Source organism: Paramisgurnus dabryanus, chromosome 10 (assembly GCF_030506205.2).
Source record: "Paramisgurnus dabryanus chromosome 10, PD_genome_1.1, whole genome shotgun sequence".
In the NCBI taxonomy this organism is placed as follows: Eukaryota; Metazoa; Chordata; class Actinopteri; order Cypriniformes; family Cobitidae; genus Paramisgurnus; species Paramisgurnus dabryanus.
The window spans coordinates 22,074,012-22,086,575 of record NC_133346.1 but is presented as its reverse complement, the minus strand read 5'-3'; the positions used below and the strand labels follow the sequence as shown (position 1 = coordinate 22,086,575).

General features: G+C 36.6%; 2 protein-coding genes across 2 annotated transcripts; one reads left to right on the top strand and one right to left on the bottom strand.

The window, feature by feature from the left end:
* Window positions 1-730: 730 nt before the first annotated feature.
* Window positions 731-4,346, bottom strand: golph3b (golgi phosphoprotein 3b). Its single transcript, XM_065290323.2, has 4 exons — window positions 3,935-4,346; window positions 3,108-3,239; window positions 2,910-3,024; window positions 731-2,604 (listed from the first exon to the last, which is right to left on the bottom strand). The coding sequence occupies exons 1-4, from the start codon at window positions 4,145-4,147 to the stop codon at window positions 2,180-2,182; spliced, it is 885 nt and encodes a 294-aa protein (XP_065146395.1). The 5' UTR covers window positions 4,148-4,346; the 3' UTR covers window positions 731-2,179.
* Window positions 4,347-5,646: 1,300 nt separating this feature from the next.
* isl1b (ISL LIM homeobox 1b) lies at window positions 5,647-11,466 on the top strand. Its single transcript, XM_065290746.1, has 6 exons — window positions 5,647-5,768; window positions 5,868-6,057; window positions 9,917-10,164; window positions 10,236-10,522; window positions 10,838-10,972; window positions 11,316-11,466. The coding sequence occupies exons 1-6, from the start codon at window positions 5,750-5,752 to the stop codon at window positions 11,415-11,417; spliced, it is 981 nt and encodes a 326-aa protein (XP_065146818.1). The 5' UTR covers window positions 5,647-5,749; the 3' UTR covers window positions 11,418-11,466.
* The last annotated feature ends 1,098 nt before the right edge of the window (window positions 11,467-12,564 follow it).

Below are 12,564 nucleotides of genomic sequence, written 5' to 3'. Positions count from 1 at the left end.
TGTAATGCCTTAGAAGCTTCCTAAAAACCTCTCTCAGATAGCTCTATTAGGGTGGGGGATTTTAAACAAGTGGTTTTGCACCTATTTGGCTCCCCCTACTGGCTTAACTTGCAATCTCATTACTGATTGGCTGACTTTGCTGCCACTCCAAAAATGTAGCCAATTATTTTAAAGTGGAGGGGCAGTGAGATGCCTGTGATGTCATAAGCATCAGTTTTTCAGATTGGGCCGTTTTCTGGCTGACATTTCTAAAAGAGGAATTTCTATGAGACTGAGATGTTTAGCACTTTTTGTATGTTTGTGAATGCGGGTAGACTACCATTATTCAACAAAGACAAGGTAAAAATGATTTTTCATTCTCTGTCCCCTTTAAGGCTTCAGAATTACTTTGAAATGAAATTCAGGTGTATTTGACTTGGGTTGGAACTAAACTCTGCAGGACAGTGGCCCTCCAGGACCCAGAGTTCCCCACTCCTGTGCCATTCAGATACAACATACAATAAACAGCATTAATTACATAACTGTATTTGATAAAAAAGTCTTAGATGCAATTTCTTTAAAGCAATAAAGGCGAATGAAATCCGGTTAATCCATCAGCACTGAAAATATTGGAAATGATTTGGCATCATCGGAGGACTACAAATGCAAACTATAAACCTTTTTTAAAGCACATTACATACTATGCATGACCACAAATGTAAAAAAAAAAAAAAAAAGAGGACAGCTAATATTCAATATCCCTTCCAGGCACTTAAAGATATTCTTTTATTATATGGTAAAAAGCAGATTTACAAATCAGGGCATCCATTTTACACAATCTCTACTTTAACAGCTCAATAAGTATCATTTACTAATAGTAAATTAACCATGTCAAAACACCTGCTTGCTTAGATGGGAAGAGAATATCCCTCCCCTAACTTTACTTTACATCTGCATGATAGGAGACGACCATTCAACACCAGACATGGCAAAACATGATAGATGATTTAGAGAAATATTGAGTCATCATTAGCTAATAAACAAAATAAAACAATTAAAATAAAAGTACAAAACAAAAGCAGAGAGTACAGATTATGACACAAACAAAACCATATTAATATGTATAAAGGCCATACATTAATGCCATGATCACTTATAGAAAGGCATCAGTATAGCCTTCCAGGAAGCAAGGGGACTGCAAGCTATAATAGTGTATGACTGGCCATTTTCGTGAAATGAATGAGACAATTCAAGTCCAGATATTTGGATTATGATCATGTATGTGAGCTCAGTGTGTCCTCAAACTGTCTGTGGTGTAGTCAGCATAAAGTCAGGGCAACATATTGTCACAAAACACTAATAAGCAGTTAGTGTGAACTTTCAGCTTTGGCCACATTGATCCATGCTGTTGACATGAAATAGATACTCTGGAAAAAAGGGTGCAAGTAATATCTATCAATGTTTTTAAGTTACAGTCAATTCTATGCATAAGCTGGTGTAGATCACAAAGCAACATCAGCATCCACTAAACTTTTTTTTAAACAGTAAAGAATGTTTGGTAAAACAACTTGATATCTTCATAGCACTGGACAAAAACTAATGCGTTCATTTCAGGATTATGAAATGATTTATTTTCTTTCAACTCAATATCTTCCTCATATCGGTTTGCAAAAACACACAGGACAGGATCTTATAATTTCTTAACCATGTCAGAGAGAGGCCACAGATCCTTTTGTGTTTGTACTTGGAAGCAGTGGCCATTCTCCTTATTCAAAGAGACTGAGATTATTGCAGAATTATACCAGTATCTAGATTAAGATAAGAGTCATGGCCTAGTTAAGCATGGGGATAAATCCTTTACAAACCACCTTAATTCAACAACTTCCTTTGTGTTTTTACATGAACTCTGTTGATGATCTAAGTGCATGAACTACAGGAAGACTCACAGTGAATTGCAATCATGTTGCAACTATTGGCCATTAAAAGAAGACAGGGCAACACCTTTGTGAAGGTCAGAGACAAATCCATGACTATGAGAAACAGATGTCCTTTCCAAAGTATCATCATCATCTCCTTCATAAACTGTATTTCCATTATTACCATCACCAATAATAGTCTGAATCAACCAAGCATGGGGCCAGTGGTCCGAATCCAATGCCATGAGCACAAAGTCAAATCCAATTCTCTTTACTCCGGAGGATCATTTGGTGAAAGCAGCAACCACCGCCCATAAAAGCTCGTTGGCGCCTGACTTAGCAGCCTCCACTTCGGGATCGAGATCTAGAAGCAAGCGCACCCTCTTCATGGCCAGATCGTACTGGTCATCTAGCAGAGGAGCAAAGGCGTTCTCTAGAACATCAGAGGAATGTGCCAGAAACAGGAGGGCTAGCATGCGCTTATCCATCCGTTGGGGTTCGTTGACCCATTTGTCCAGGACGGACTCCTGGACCTTGCGAACCAGACGCTGCTTGACTGTGTTGTTGGTGAGCGGGTGGGTGGTCATGTCGAAAAGCAGGAAGTTTTGTTTTTCAGTGGTGAGGACACCCTTTTCAACCAGGTTCTTTGCCAAGCGCTCACGCACATTTCGCAACTGGTAGTGCAGCTTTAACGGATTCCAAGTTTCACCTACAGAACACAAATGGGGCTTTTAAAATTGCTTATTAAATATCTTATTATTGGTTTAAAGGGGCGGTCACACTAGATTTTCAGTAGAGAGAAAGGTCACGGCGTGAAGTACTGGTTACATATCTCCACGTGAAAAAATTTTTTTTTTTGGTCTGACGCATTAGCATGCATATAAATGAAAGTCAATGGAATGAAAAGTGTAGTGTGACCGCCCCTTTGTTGTATATGATTCATCACTGCATGTTATTCTAACATTTTCCAATCTTAAAATAAAATGTTATATCTTTTTTCCATGTACAACTCACCACTTAGCAACTCAACCCAGTTCTGAACGGTCTCTGGTGGCTGGGTCTCCTTAATATGTTTTAACGCCTCGTCCAACATCATGTCTCCTGTCGGAGCATCAGATTTGAATAACACCTGAAATGCAAACGGGTTTCCATGTTAGTGATGAAGTGTACAGTATAAAGACAGTCTCAGAAATCTCACAAATGTACACACACCTTTCTGGACAGCAGGCTTTTCCTCCTCATTCCCGATGCTTCCAATTGCAGACGTCCCCGTAGGGATAACTCTATCAGCATACAACCTCTAAGCCCAGACGAGATGCAGTCATTCCAGAATGATGTATAACCCTAACAAAAAATTTGCATGTTATATAGTCAGTTATACCATAAGGCTGTTGAATGCTTTATTCTGATTGGTTAAGAAATGTTCCACGTGTATGCATTATTTTTCGATAAACGCGCACGTAACCTGTCAAATGTCAATAAACTCGGTTTGTTATCGGCCTTTTGCATGCAACAGTGTGTTAAATTGATCGTAACTTGTATAGAAAAATATCGGAATAACATCACTAGACAATTATATTATCAACAAATCGCAGTATATGAACAAAGTGATACATTGTGTAATACGTAAACGTTCTAAAGTTACAAGCATAACTCACCGTATTAATCTGTCTTACATCAATGTGCTTGAGTTTATGCCGATAACAAGGTTCGGTCTGACATGCACCCGGTTGTACGTTATTTCAGTTTTCGTAAAAAGCTATTCAATCTGCTCTTACGTAACTGAAATGTACAACAGTAGAGACATAAATCGGGACGTGCGTTAAAAACCCTTTCCTTTAACCCCATTAAACATACAAGTACAGTAACTTGGGATGCTTAACAGGTTTGATCTTCTGTAAACGGTAAATGTCTCTATGAACAATTGTTTCTCAGACACTAATATCTCGTGTTACATGAGACTTATCTAGTCCTTATGTTACCAGCCGCTTCCAGGCTACCATTTGACTAACAAACAAAGCCAAAAAGTCACGTCTAACCTCTCGATCTTTAAGTCCGAGTAGCAACACCTCTTCCATTAAAGTCAGTCGAGTTTCTTTCGAGTCTCCTTTATCTTCTTCTTCCTCCTCACCGCGGCGAGACTCGAAATCGTCGTCGTCACCCGAGTTTCTCTCCTTATCGGCGGCGGCGCTACGCGAGGCCTCGGTCCGTCTCTGCACTAGGCCCGAATTTCTCTGTGTAAGGGAAGTCATTGTTTTCACAAGCCTAAAAACAGCGACGTGTTTAACGGTCCTTTAATTTTACATCAGTCGGTAGCGATAATGAATATATTAACGCTATTCCCGGATCCTATAACTGTTTCATTAATATACTTTATGTTGACGTGGATGTTTACATGCATCCGGGACGTTCCTCCTCTCCCACTCTTATTTCCTTATTCAATATGGCGGACGTTGATGACGCAAGCACGCAAAATCTTACGTCAACGTGGATTCACGCGAAGACACCCGCCCGACTGTGGATCCTTTAAAAAAAAACTGTGGATCCTTTTTTATGTGTGGAACACACAGAGCAAATAATTGTTAAAGTTCGTGTAAATTGTCTGATATTAAATGTGTTTTCAGCTTGTCACACCATTGAAAAATGTGTTTTTAACCACACAGCCAAATTTAAATGACAAAAAACGCAAAGTTAATAAAATAAGTTATTAAAATCTTGGAAAAACAGACTGGATTATCTGCTCTCAAACGCTGTCGACGCTGAAATTCAAATACATTAAAAAAAATGTTTTTGTTATTTTTTATTATTTGTATTTTAGTTTGTTCCTTATCAATTCATGCGATGCTGCTTGGGTATGTATCCTACTTTGTTAAATTGTTAAATTGAATGAATTTGGTTTTTGATAAGGTATTAATAAGAAAATAACCATTAATACTTTCCTCCTATGTATTTTGATGTCACATTTTGATACTTTTGATGCAATGTATACTATGCTTATAATGTGGCCATGTCATTTTTAAGTTTATTGATGTCTTAAATAATAGCCAAATAATAAAAAACAACATGGGCACACATGCTGGTCTTTTTTGTATTGTTATTAAATGACGTTAATGACAAAGTTGTAGTATTGTTATGATATGGCAACGATGTATTGTTGTGTTGTAAGCAATGATTTAAAAAGAATGGTAAACATGAAAATGTATGACGCTTTGACAACAACAACTTTTAAAATAAATTTCAAAAGTCATGAAAATTTCAGTAGTGATGCTACTGTAGTGATACTACTAAATACTGAGATCCTATACATTTAAAATACATATATCTTATACATAATTGTTTACCAAATCTTTGTAACATTGTAATATAATAATAATAACAATACACAGCCTGCAGATGCACATGCAAAAGTTACCACATGTTGAATGAATGAGCTTTAATGTATGATAGAATAATTAAATGAATGAATGAATGAATAAATGAATGAACACCTCATTGCCAAGTATGCCTACGCACAGACACAGTGAGAAACGAAGCAATACATAAAAAGAAATACATTCTGTTACCACTTTTGTTTAGTGGGCGTGTCGAAGTGGAGAGTGGGCGGGGGCTGTGGGTGGACGGTAATGAGATCTAATATTTGCTATAATGTATTCAGCGTTGTTGGCCAATTGTTTTATACAATCTGAAGCTCGGGCACTTTGCGTCATATTAAATTACACGCTTATAGTAAAATGCACAGAAGAGGCTTGTACTGTATTAGTGTTGCTCCGATTAAAAGTAAGCGCCCTGCTGTAAATATATGTGTTTTATATGATTAAGAGGATATAGTAGCATATTTACATTCGCTTTCTGAGATGGAAGATGACCAGAAAAGTAAGTTCTTATTGATCAAAACGTAGGTGAGAATATTATATTTAACGTAATTTATTCAATTAGACAAAGCAAATAGTAAAAATATTTTTGTTCTGAAAGCAAATAAGCAGACTTCATACTGCGTGGGTTGTGGGTATCAGATCCTGGATCGGTTTGTCCTGCGTGTTTTTCCTGATCTGGAGTGGCACGCGGAGTGTCTTAGGTGCGCAGAGTGCCACAAGTATTTGGACGAGTCGTGCACGTGTTTCATCAGAGATGGGAAAACCTTCTGCAAAGAGCATTACAGCAGGTGAGTGCCTCAGGGATTGATGCAATACTTACTTCATTCAATATTTATTACACATTCATCCTATTATTTTTCTGGTCACACCTCACATTAGTTTCCATAATACTGTGAGGTGCTTACTGAGTCATACTGATACGGACATACATTTGTAAATACCTTGGTTTTGATAGTGATAAATCAAAATGAATAACTTAAAACTATTCAACAACATGAAGCTGTTTATGCGTTTGTTTAATTTGTTCACAGTTTTTTTTTAACATACCTCAAGTTCAAGTTTAATTCAATTTAATTGTCATTCTGCTATAGGCTACATAACAAAACGAAATGTTATGCCACTGTTCTCCATACTTAATATATAAAAAAAACAATTCCAGTGTTATGGATCTGACATTTTCAGTCAAAAATTAACACTGAAAAAATTTGCTTCCTTATGTTTTTTGTTAAATCAACTCAATTTTACAATTCATGTGAACTTAGGCTACTATTATTTATCTTAACAAGAAATTAGTTGCTAGAACTTATACAATGCAGTTTACTTTTTTAAAACTATATATTTGATAATTTATAACAACTCAATTCTAGTGATAACAACTAATCTCTACTCAAGATCAATAATAGTAAGTTAAAATGACTTGTAAATCTGAACTGGTTAAACAAAAAAAATTAAGGCAGCAAAGAATTTTTACAGTTTAACTGAGGATGTATTAATTACGAATATATTGAACGACCATCTGTTTATATTATCCAGACTTTAAAAAATCTCAATCTATACTCGTGCTTGCCATTTTAAAATAATATACATGTGGTATGGATGTGACAAGTAAGGACATAAATTTTGGGGAGACAACATACTTTGTAGGAATTCTGTGAATTAAAATGCACAAACCAAAAGCAATAATAATACCCAACAAATGGAGAAGGTACGGCTCTTAAAAGGAGAAATATTTTATTTTCGTTTTCACATGTGCATTAATGAGGAACATTGTGTTATGGTTGTGACATTTTTTCGTTATGTGACAATTCTGAAAGCTGCACTATGGAAAATAATCTGAAAAAATGAACAGAGACCCATTGCCGTTGACATCTGCATTGCTGTTAAATAGCATATAGCTAACCTGCAGAAAGAGGTCATTTTAAAATGGGCATATACCTTAAATAAATCCTGTCACATAGCCTACTTTATACTATGACTAAATCTAAACTTGAAACTAAAGGATCGCAGGCAAAATGAAAGGAAAGTGATTTTCATGAGTTAACTTTAAATGAAAGGTATAGCACGCTCTTAGACAAAAAGTACAAATGCTGTCACATTGGTGATACTGTCAGGAATGGGGTTTACAGAACCCAAATGCAGACAGCTCTTAACCAAAAAGACTTTTATTATGTAACAAAAACTCCCTCGAGGGGGTAAACAAGGCAACAATTAAATAATAGCAGAAAGGGCAAAACTAGACAGACTCCTGACGGTGACACACAGGACACACAATGATCCAGCACAAAACATCAGACACAATGGCATTAAAGGGACACTTCACCCATTTGCATTAAGCTTTGTTTTTGAATGGTCGTGCATCATTTTCTCAGTTGCCGCTGAGACAGGAGAAATACAGATTTCAGTGTTGCACTTCCTTCTTTCAATTATGTAAAAATCATAATTTTGCATCATTGAAAGAAGGAAGTCCAATATCTTTGTAGAGGGAGACTACAAACACCCATTTTCTCGGTCAAATAGGCACCAAATTGTAAATGTATGTTAAATTTCGACTACAAATATGACACACTTTCAATAAAGATGAATGTTTCTACGAGTGAAATGCTCCTTTAAATAGGGGAGAACTAAACTAGGGAACGAGGACACACTGGTGAAGGGTGTAAACTAATAATTAATAATTAACACGGAAACGAGGGGGCGGGGTCAAGACTTAAGACAGGAGAGCACGAGGTACACAAAACATAAGCACAGGCCACGTGACTCTCCACACAAAACAAGACAACAGTGAGGGCTGCCATGACCCTGTCACATAAAAAACACATAAAAGACATACAGGGCTGACAGAATAATGACAGTGCCTAGAAGAAATTATGTTTTTTGAGGAAAACATTGCAGGATTTTTCTCATTTTAATGGACTTTAATGGACACCAACACTTAACACTTAACTCAACACGTAACAGTTTCAAAGGACTATAAACGATCCCAAACGAGGCATAAGGGTCTTATCTAGCGAAACGATTGTCATTTTTGACAAGAAAAATAAACAATATGCACTTTTCAACCACAAGTTCTTGTCTAGGTCCTTTCCTGCGTGACCTAACGTAAATGCGTAGTGACGTAGAGAGGTCACGTGTTACATATATGAAACGCACATTTGCGGACCATTGTAAACAATAAACTGACACAAAGACATTAATTAGTATCAGTTGACATACAACAACACTGGGGCATAGTTTCGCGTTCGTCCTCTGTGACCTCTTGACGTCATGATATATTGCGTGGGGTCACGCTGGCGCATCACGACCGGATCTAGACGAGAAGTTGTGGTTTATTTTTTATTTTTCTTGTCAAAAATGACAATCATTTCGCTAGATAAGACGCTTATGCCTCGTTTGGGATCGTTTATAGTCCTTTGAAACTGTTACGTGTTGAGTTAAAGGAATAGTCTACTCATTTTCAATATTAAAATATGTTATTACCTTAACTAAGAACTGTTGAATCATCCCTCTGTCATCTGTGTGTGTGCACGTAAGCGCTGGAGCGCGCTGCGACGCTACGATAGCATTTAGCTTAGCCCCATTCATTCAATGGTACCATTTAGAGATAAAGTTAGAAGTGACCAAACACATCAACGTTTTTCCTATTTAAGACGAGTAGTTATACGAGCAAGTTTGGTGGTACAAAATAAAACGTAGCGCTTTTCTTAGCGGATTTAAAAGAGGAACTATATTGTATGGCGTAATAGCACTTTTGGGAGTACTTCGACTCGCCTGAAAAGTCCGCTCCCCTTCTCACTCTCATAATGGGAGAGGGAGGGTGTTACTGCGCCGAGTCGGAGTACTCCCAAAAGTGCTATTACGCCATAAAATATAGTTCCTCTTTTAAATCCGCTTAGAAAAGCGCTATGTTTTATTTTGTACCACCAAACTTGCTCGTATAACTACTCGTCTTAAATAGGAAAAACGTTGATGTGTTTGGTCACTTCTAACTTTATCTCTAAATGGTACCATTGAATGAATGGGGCTAAGCTAAATGCTATCGTAGCGTCCCAGCGCTTACGTGCACACACACAGATGACAGAGGGATGATTCAACAGTTCTTAGTTAAGGTAATAACATATTTTAATATTGAAAATGAGTAGACTATTCCTTTAAGTGTTAAGTGTTGGTGTCCATTAAAGTCCATTAAAATGAGAAAAATCCTGCAATGTTTTCCTCAAAAAACATAATTTCTTCTCGACTGAACAAAGAAAGACATCAACATTTTGGATGACATGGTGGTGAGTAAATTATCTGGATTTTTCTTTTAAGAAAATTGAATATTCCTTTAATACCAAAGGGTACCGTCCCATTTGCAACTTTTTTACCTTTCTTTCTGACAATGTGTAAAATTACTCTGTAACTTCTCTAAACTGTAACTGTAATTCATTACTTATGCATTAAATGAGAATAGTTTTACTGCTTTTTTAATATATGATGCAGCCTAATATAGGATTTTTTACATTACAAAATAAGATGTCATAGTGTAATTACATTATAACTACTGAGTTGCAGCTGTCTGTTGTTACTTAGTGACATACATTCAATATCAATTTCTGTTCATTCCCTTTGTTTCATGTGTATAATTGCTCTTTATTTATTGCCTTTCAGATTATTTCCCAGTAAATGTGCAAAATGCTGCAAAATCTTCACCAGAAATGAGTATGTCATGCAAACACGACTTGGCGTTTATCACGTTCAGTGTTTTCGATGTGAGAGCTGTGATCAACAGTTACTCCCCGGAGATGAGTATGTCCTGCGAGAGGGTCGACTGTTTTGTATGGACCATCATGAACTACCAAACCTACTGAGTACTTCAAATAACACGCATCACAAAACACAGGACCCTGATATGTATGGTAGGTTTGGAGATCCTCTTGAGGTATCCATGGACATTTTTTCTGTGGTTTGATTTTTTTGTCTATTGCAGATAACACTAAATCTATACCACAGTCCAGTTCTCCCTGGTCATCAGCACAGAGGAGGTCAGAAAGAGGCACACGTGTGAGGACGGTTCTCAGCGAATCCCAGCTTCGAATGTTACAGACCTGTTATAGTGCAAATCCCAGACCTGATGCTCTCGTGAAGGAGCAGCTGGTGGAAATGACGGGTCTAAGTCCCAGGGTCATTCGGGTTTGGTTCCAAAATAAGAGATGCAAAGACAAGAAGAGAAGTCTGATGATGAGGCACACAGAGAAGCAGCACGACGGCCATGTGGTAAGATATAGTAACACCTTTACCCTCTAACTTTAAGGTTTGAGCAGCAAAAATACCATTAAGTTAATTATATTTAGTCTCGCTGTCAGAAATAAATGGTCAAAATGGTCCCTACTGTAGCTGTAGTAAACCTTTGGAGTACATATTAGTACCAAAAGTATACATATCTGTACGTAAATGGTACATATTAGGATCTGTTTAAAAGGTATTTTGCCTCAGCAACTGCTTGGGACTATTTTTGGACTTTTTTTGACAGTGTATACTATGAATGAACTTTAAAGTAGTATCAGACTTGGTTATTATTTCATCTCATAGGATGTTTCTGATGAGCAAATGATGGTCACTAGTCCAGAAAGTCAAGACGGTGACACGCTGGGAAGCCCATCATGGAAACTACTGACCAACTTTATTCTGCAAAAGCATGCTGACCAGGGCTCGTGCCATCATGTGGTAAATATTCAGATAGAAATGATAATAAACCTTTTTAATAACGCATAATGTGTCCATTATTTCATACTGATCTCACATGAAATCATACATATTTTACGAGTTGGCTAATTCGTATCAATTCATACGAAGCTAATCGTGCAAAAATCGTTTTCTCATGATAACGAAACCAAACCCCTAACCTCGCATCTAACCCAAACATCAAAGGGGCCAAGGCAAATCGTACCAAAACTTATGGTCATATGAATTAATACGAATTAGCCAACTCGTAAAATATGTACGAATTCTCGTGAGATAGCGTTGATTATTTTATACTGGTGTTTATTTTTTATTATTTGGTTTCTAGCTCTCTTTATCAAAGGAAGGTCCCAGTTCTGCTTTAAGTGAAGTTGTGTCAATAGCAGCTCAGTTATCAGACACACCCAGCAGTCTTGCTGCGCAGGGATGAATGAGTAAACAGAGCAATACTGCAAATTCACCTTCAACACTGTTTGACACTTTTTGACACTTTTTGACACTCACTGAAGTTGCAAGTAATTTTCATTCAGTAATAAAACAATACCTCAATGGAAAGCTTATTTATTTAGTTACAGATGATGTATAAATATCAATTAAAAAAGACCCTTATGGTCCAGTGTCATATATGTGACCCTGTAATTGTGTTTAAACCTGATTGCCTTTTGTTTGTAATGTATAAATTAAACTATTAATCGGCTGCATTGTCTAGTTCAACTAGTGCATTACATTGATTTAGTAAAAAGGTTTTGCTCAATAATTTATTTATGTATATAGTTTGTCATATTTAAAGTGGTCTTGATATTTTATTGTTCAGTTTCCACTGTGTTTAATAGTTGCAAAAACAAAAAAAAACAAAAAACTAGTCACTTTTTACACATTTATATTTTATATTTTGTTACTAGTTTTTGAGGTTTGCAATACAGTTCTCTTGCCAAGGAAATATTTATTAGTTAGTTTAGTGTAGTTTTGTTTTTGTTGTAATATTGTGTTTTGTTTTAGACCCTCTTTCACAGACAAGACTTGCCATTAGAGTTCTATATGGCATTTAAATGTGTATTGTGTAACTTTTAGAAGGATCTCTTGACAGAAATGCAATATAATAGACATCAGTATAATATAAGTGGTGTATAAAGACCTTACATAATGTACTGTACTGTACTGAAATGTACTGTTTTTATTACCTTAGAATGAGCCATTTTTTATCTACATACACCGAGGGTCCCCTTACATGAACATGAAAGTCGTCGTCATGTTACTACAGTAGCCCTAAAAAGACAAACTGCTCTACAGAGTGTGTTTGTTCCCCATATTGTCTTAGATGATGACATGTTTGTCCTGTGGGGGGATACGTATGTGTTTAAAAATGTTGGTTGCAATTCCCAATCTCACCACTAGATTCCACTCAAATGTAAAAGTTCCACTGTGGTGAAAATCAAGTTTTTATTGTAATTTATATGTCTATGTGGCGTTTTTAATATGCTTTTAGAAAACTATAAACCATATGCAAGGACATCATATGGTTCTTCTGTGGTGCACATTGCTCTGTTGAACTGGCAAATAAAGGATATTTTAAGAAC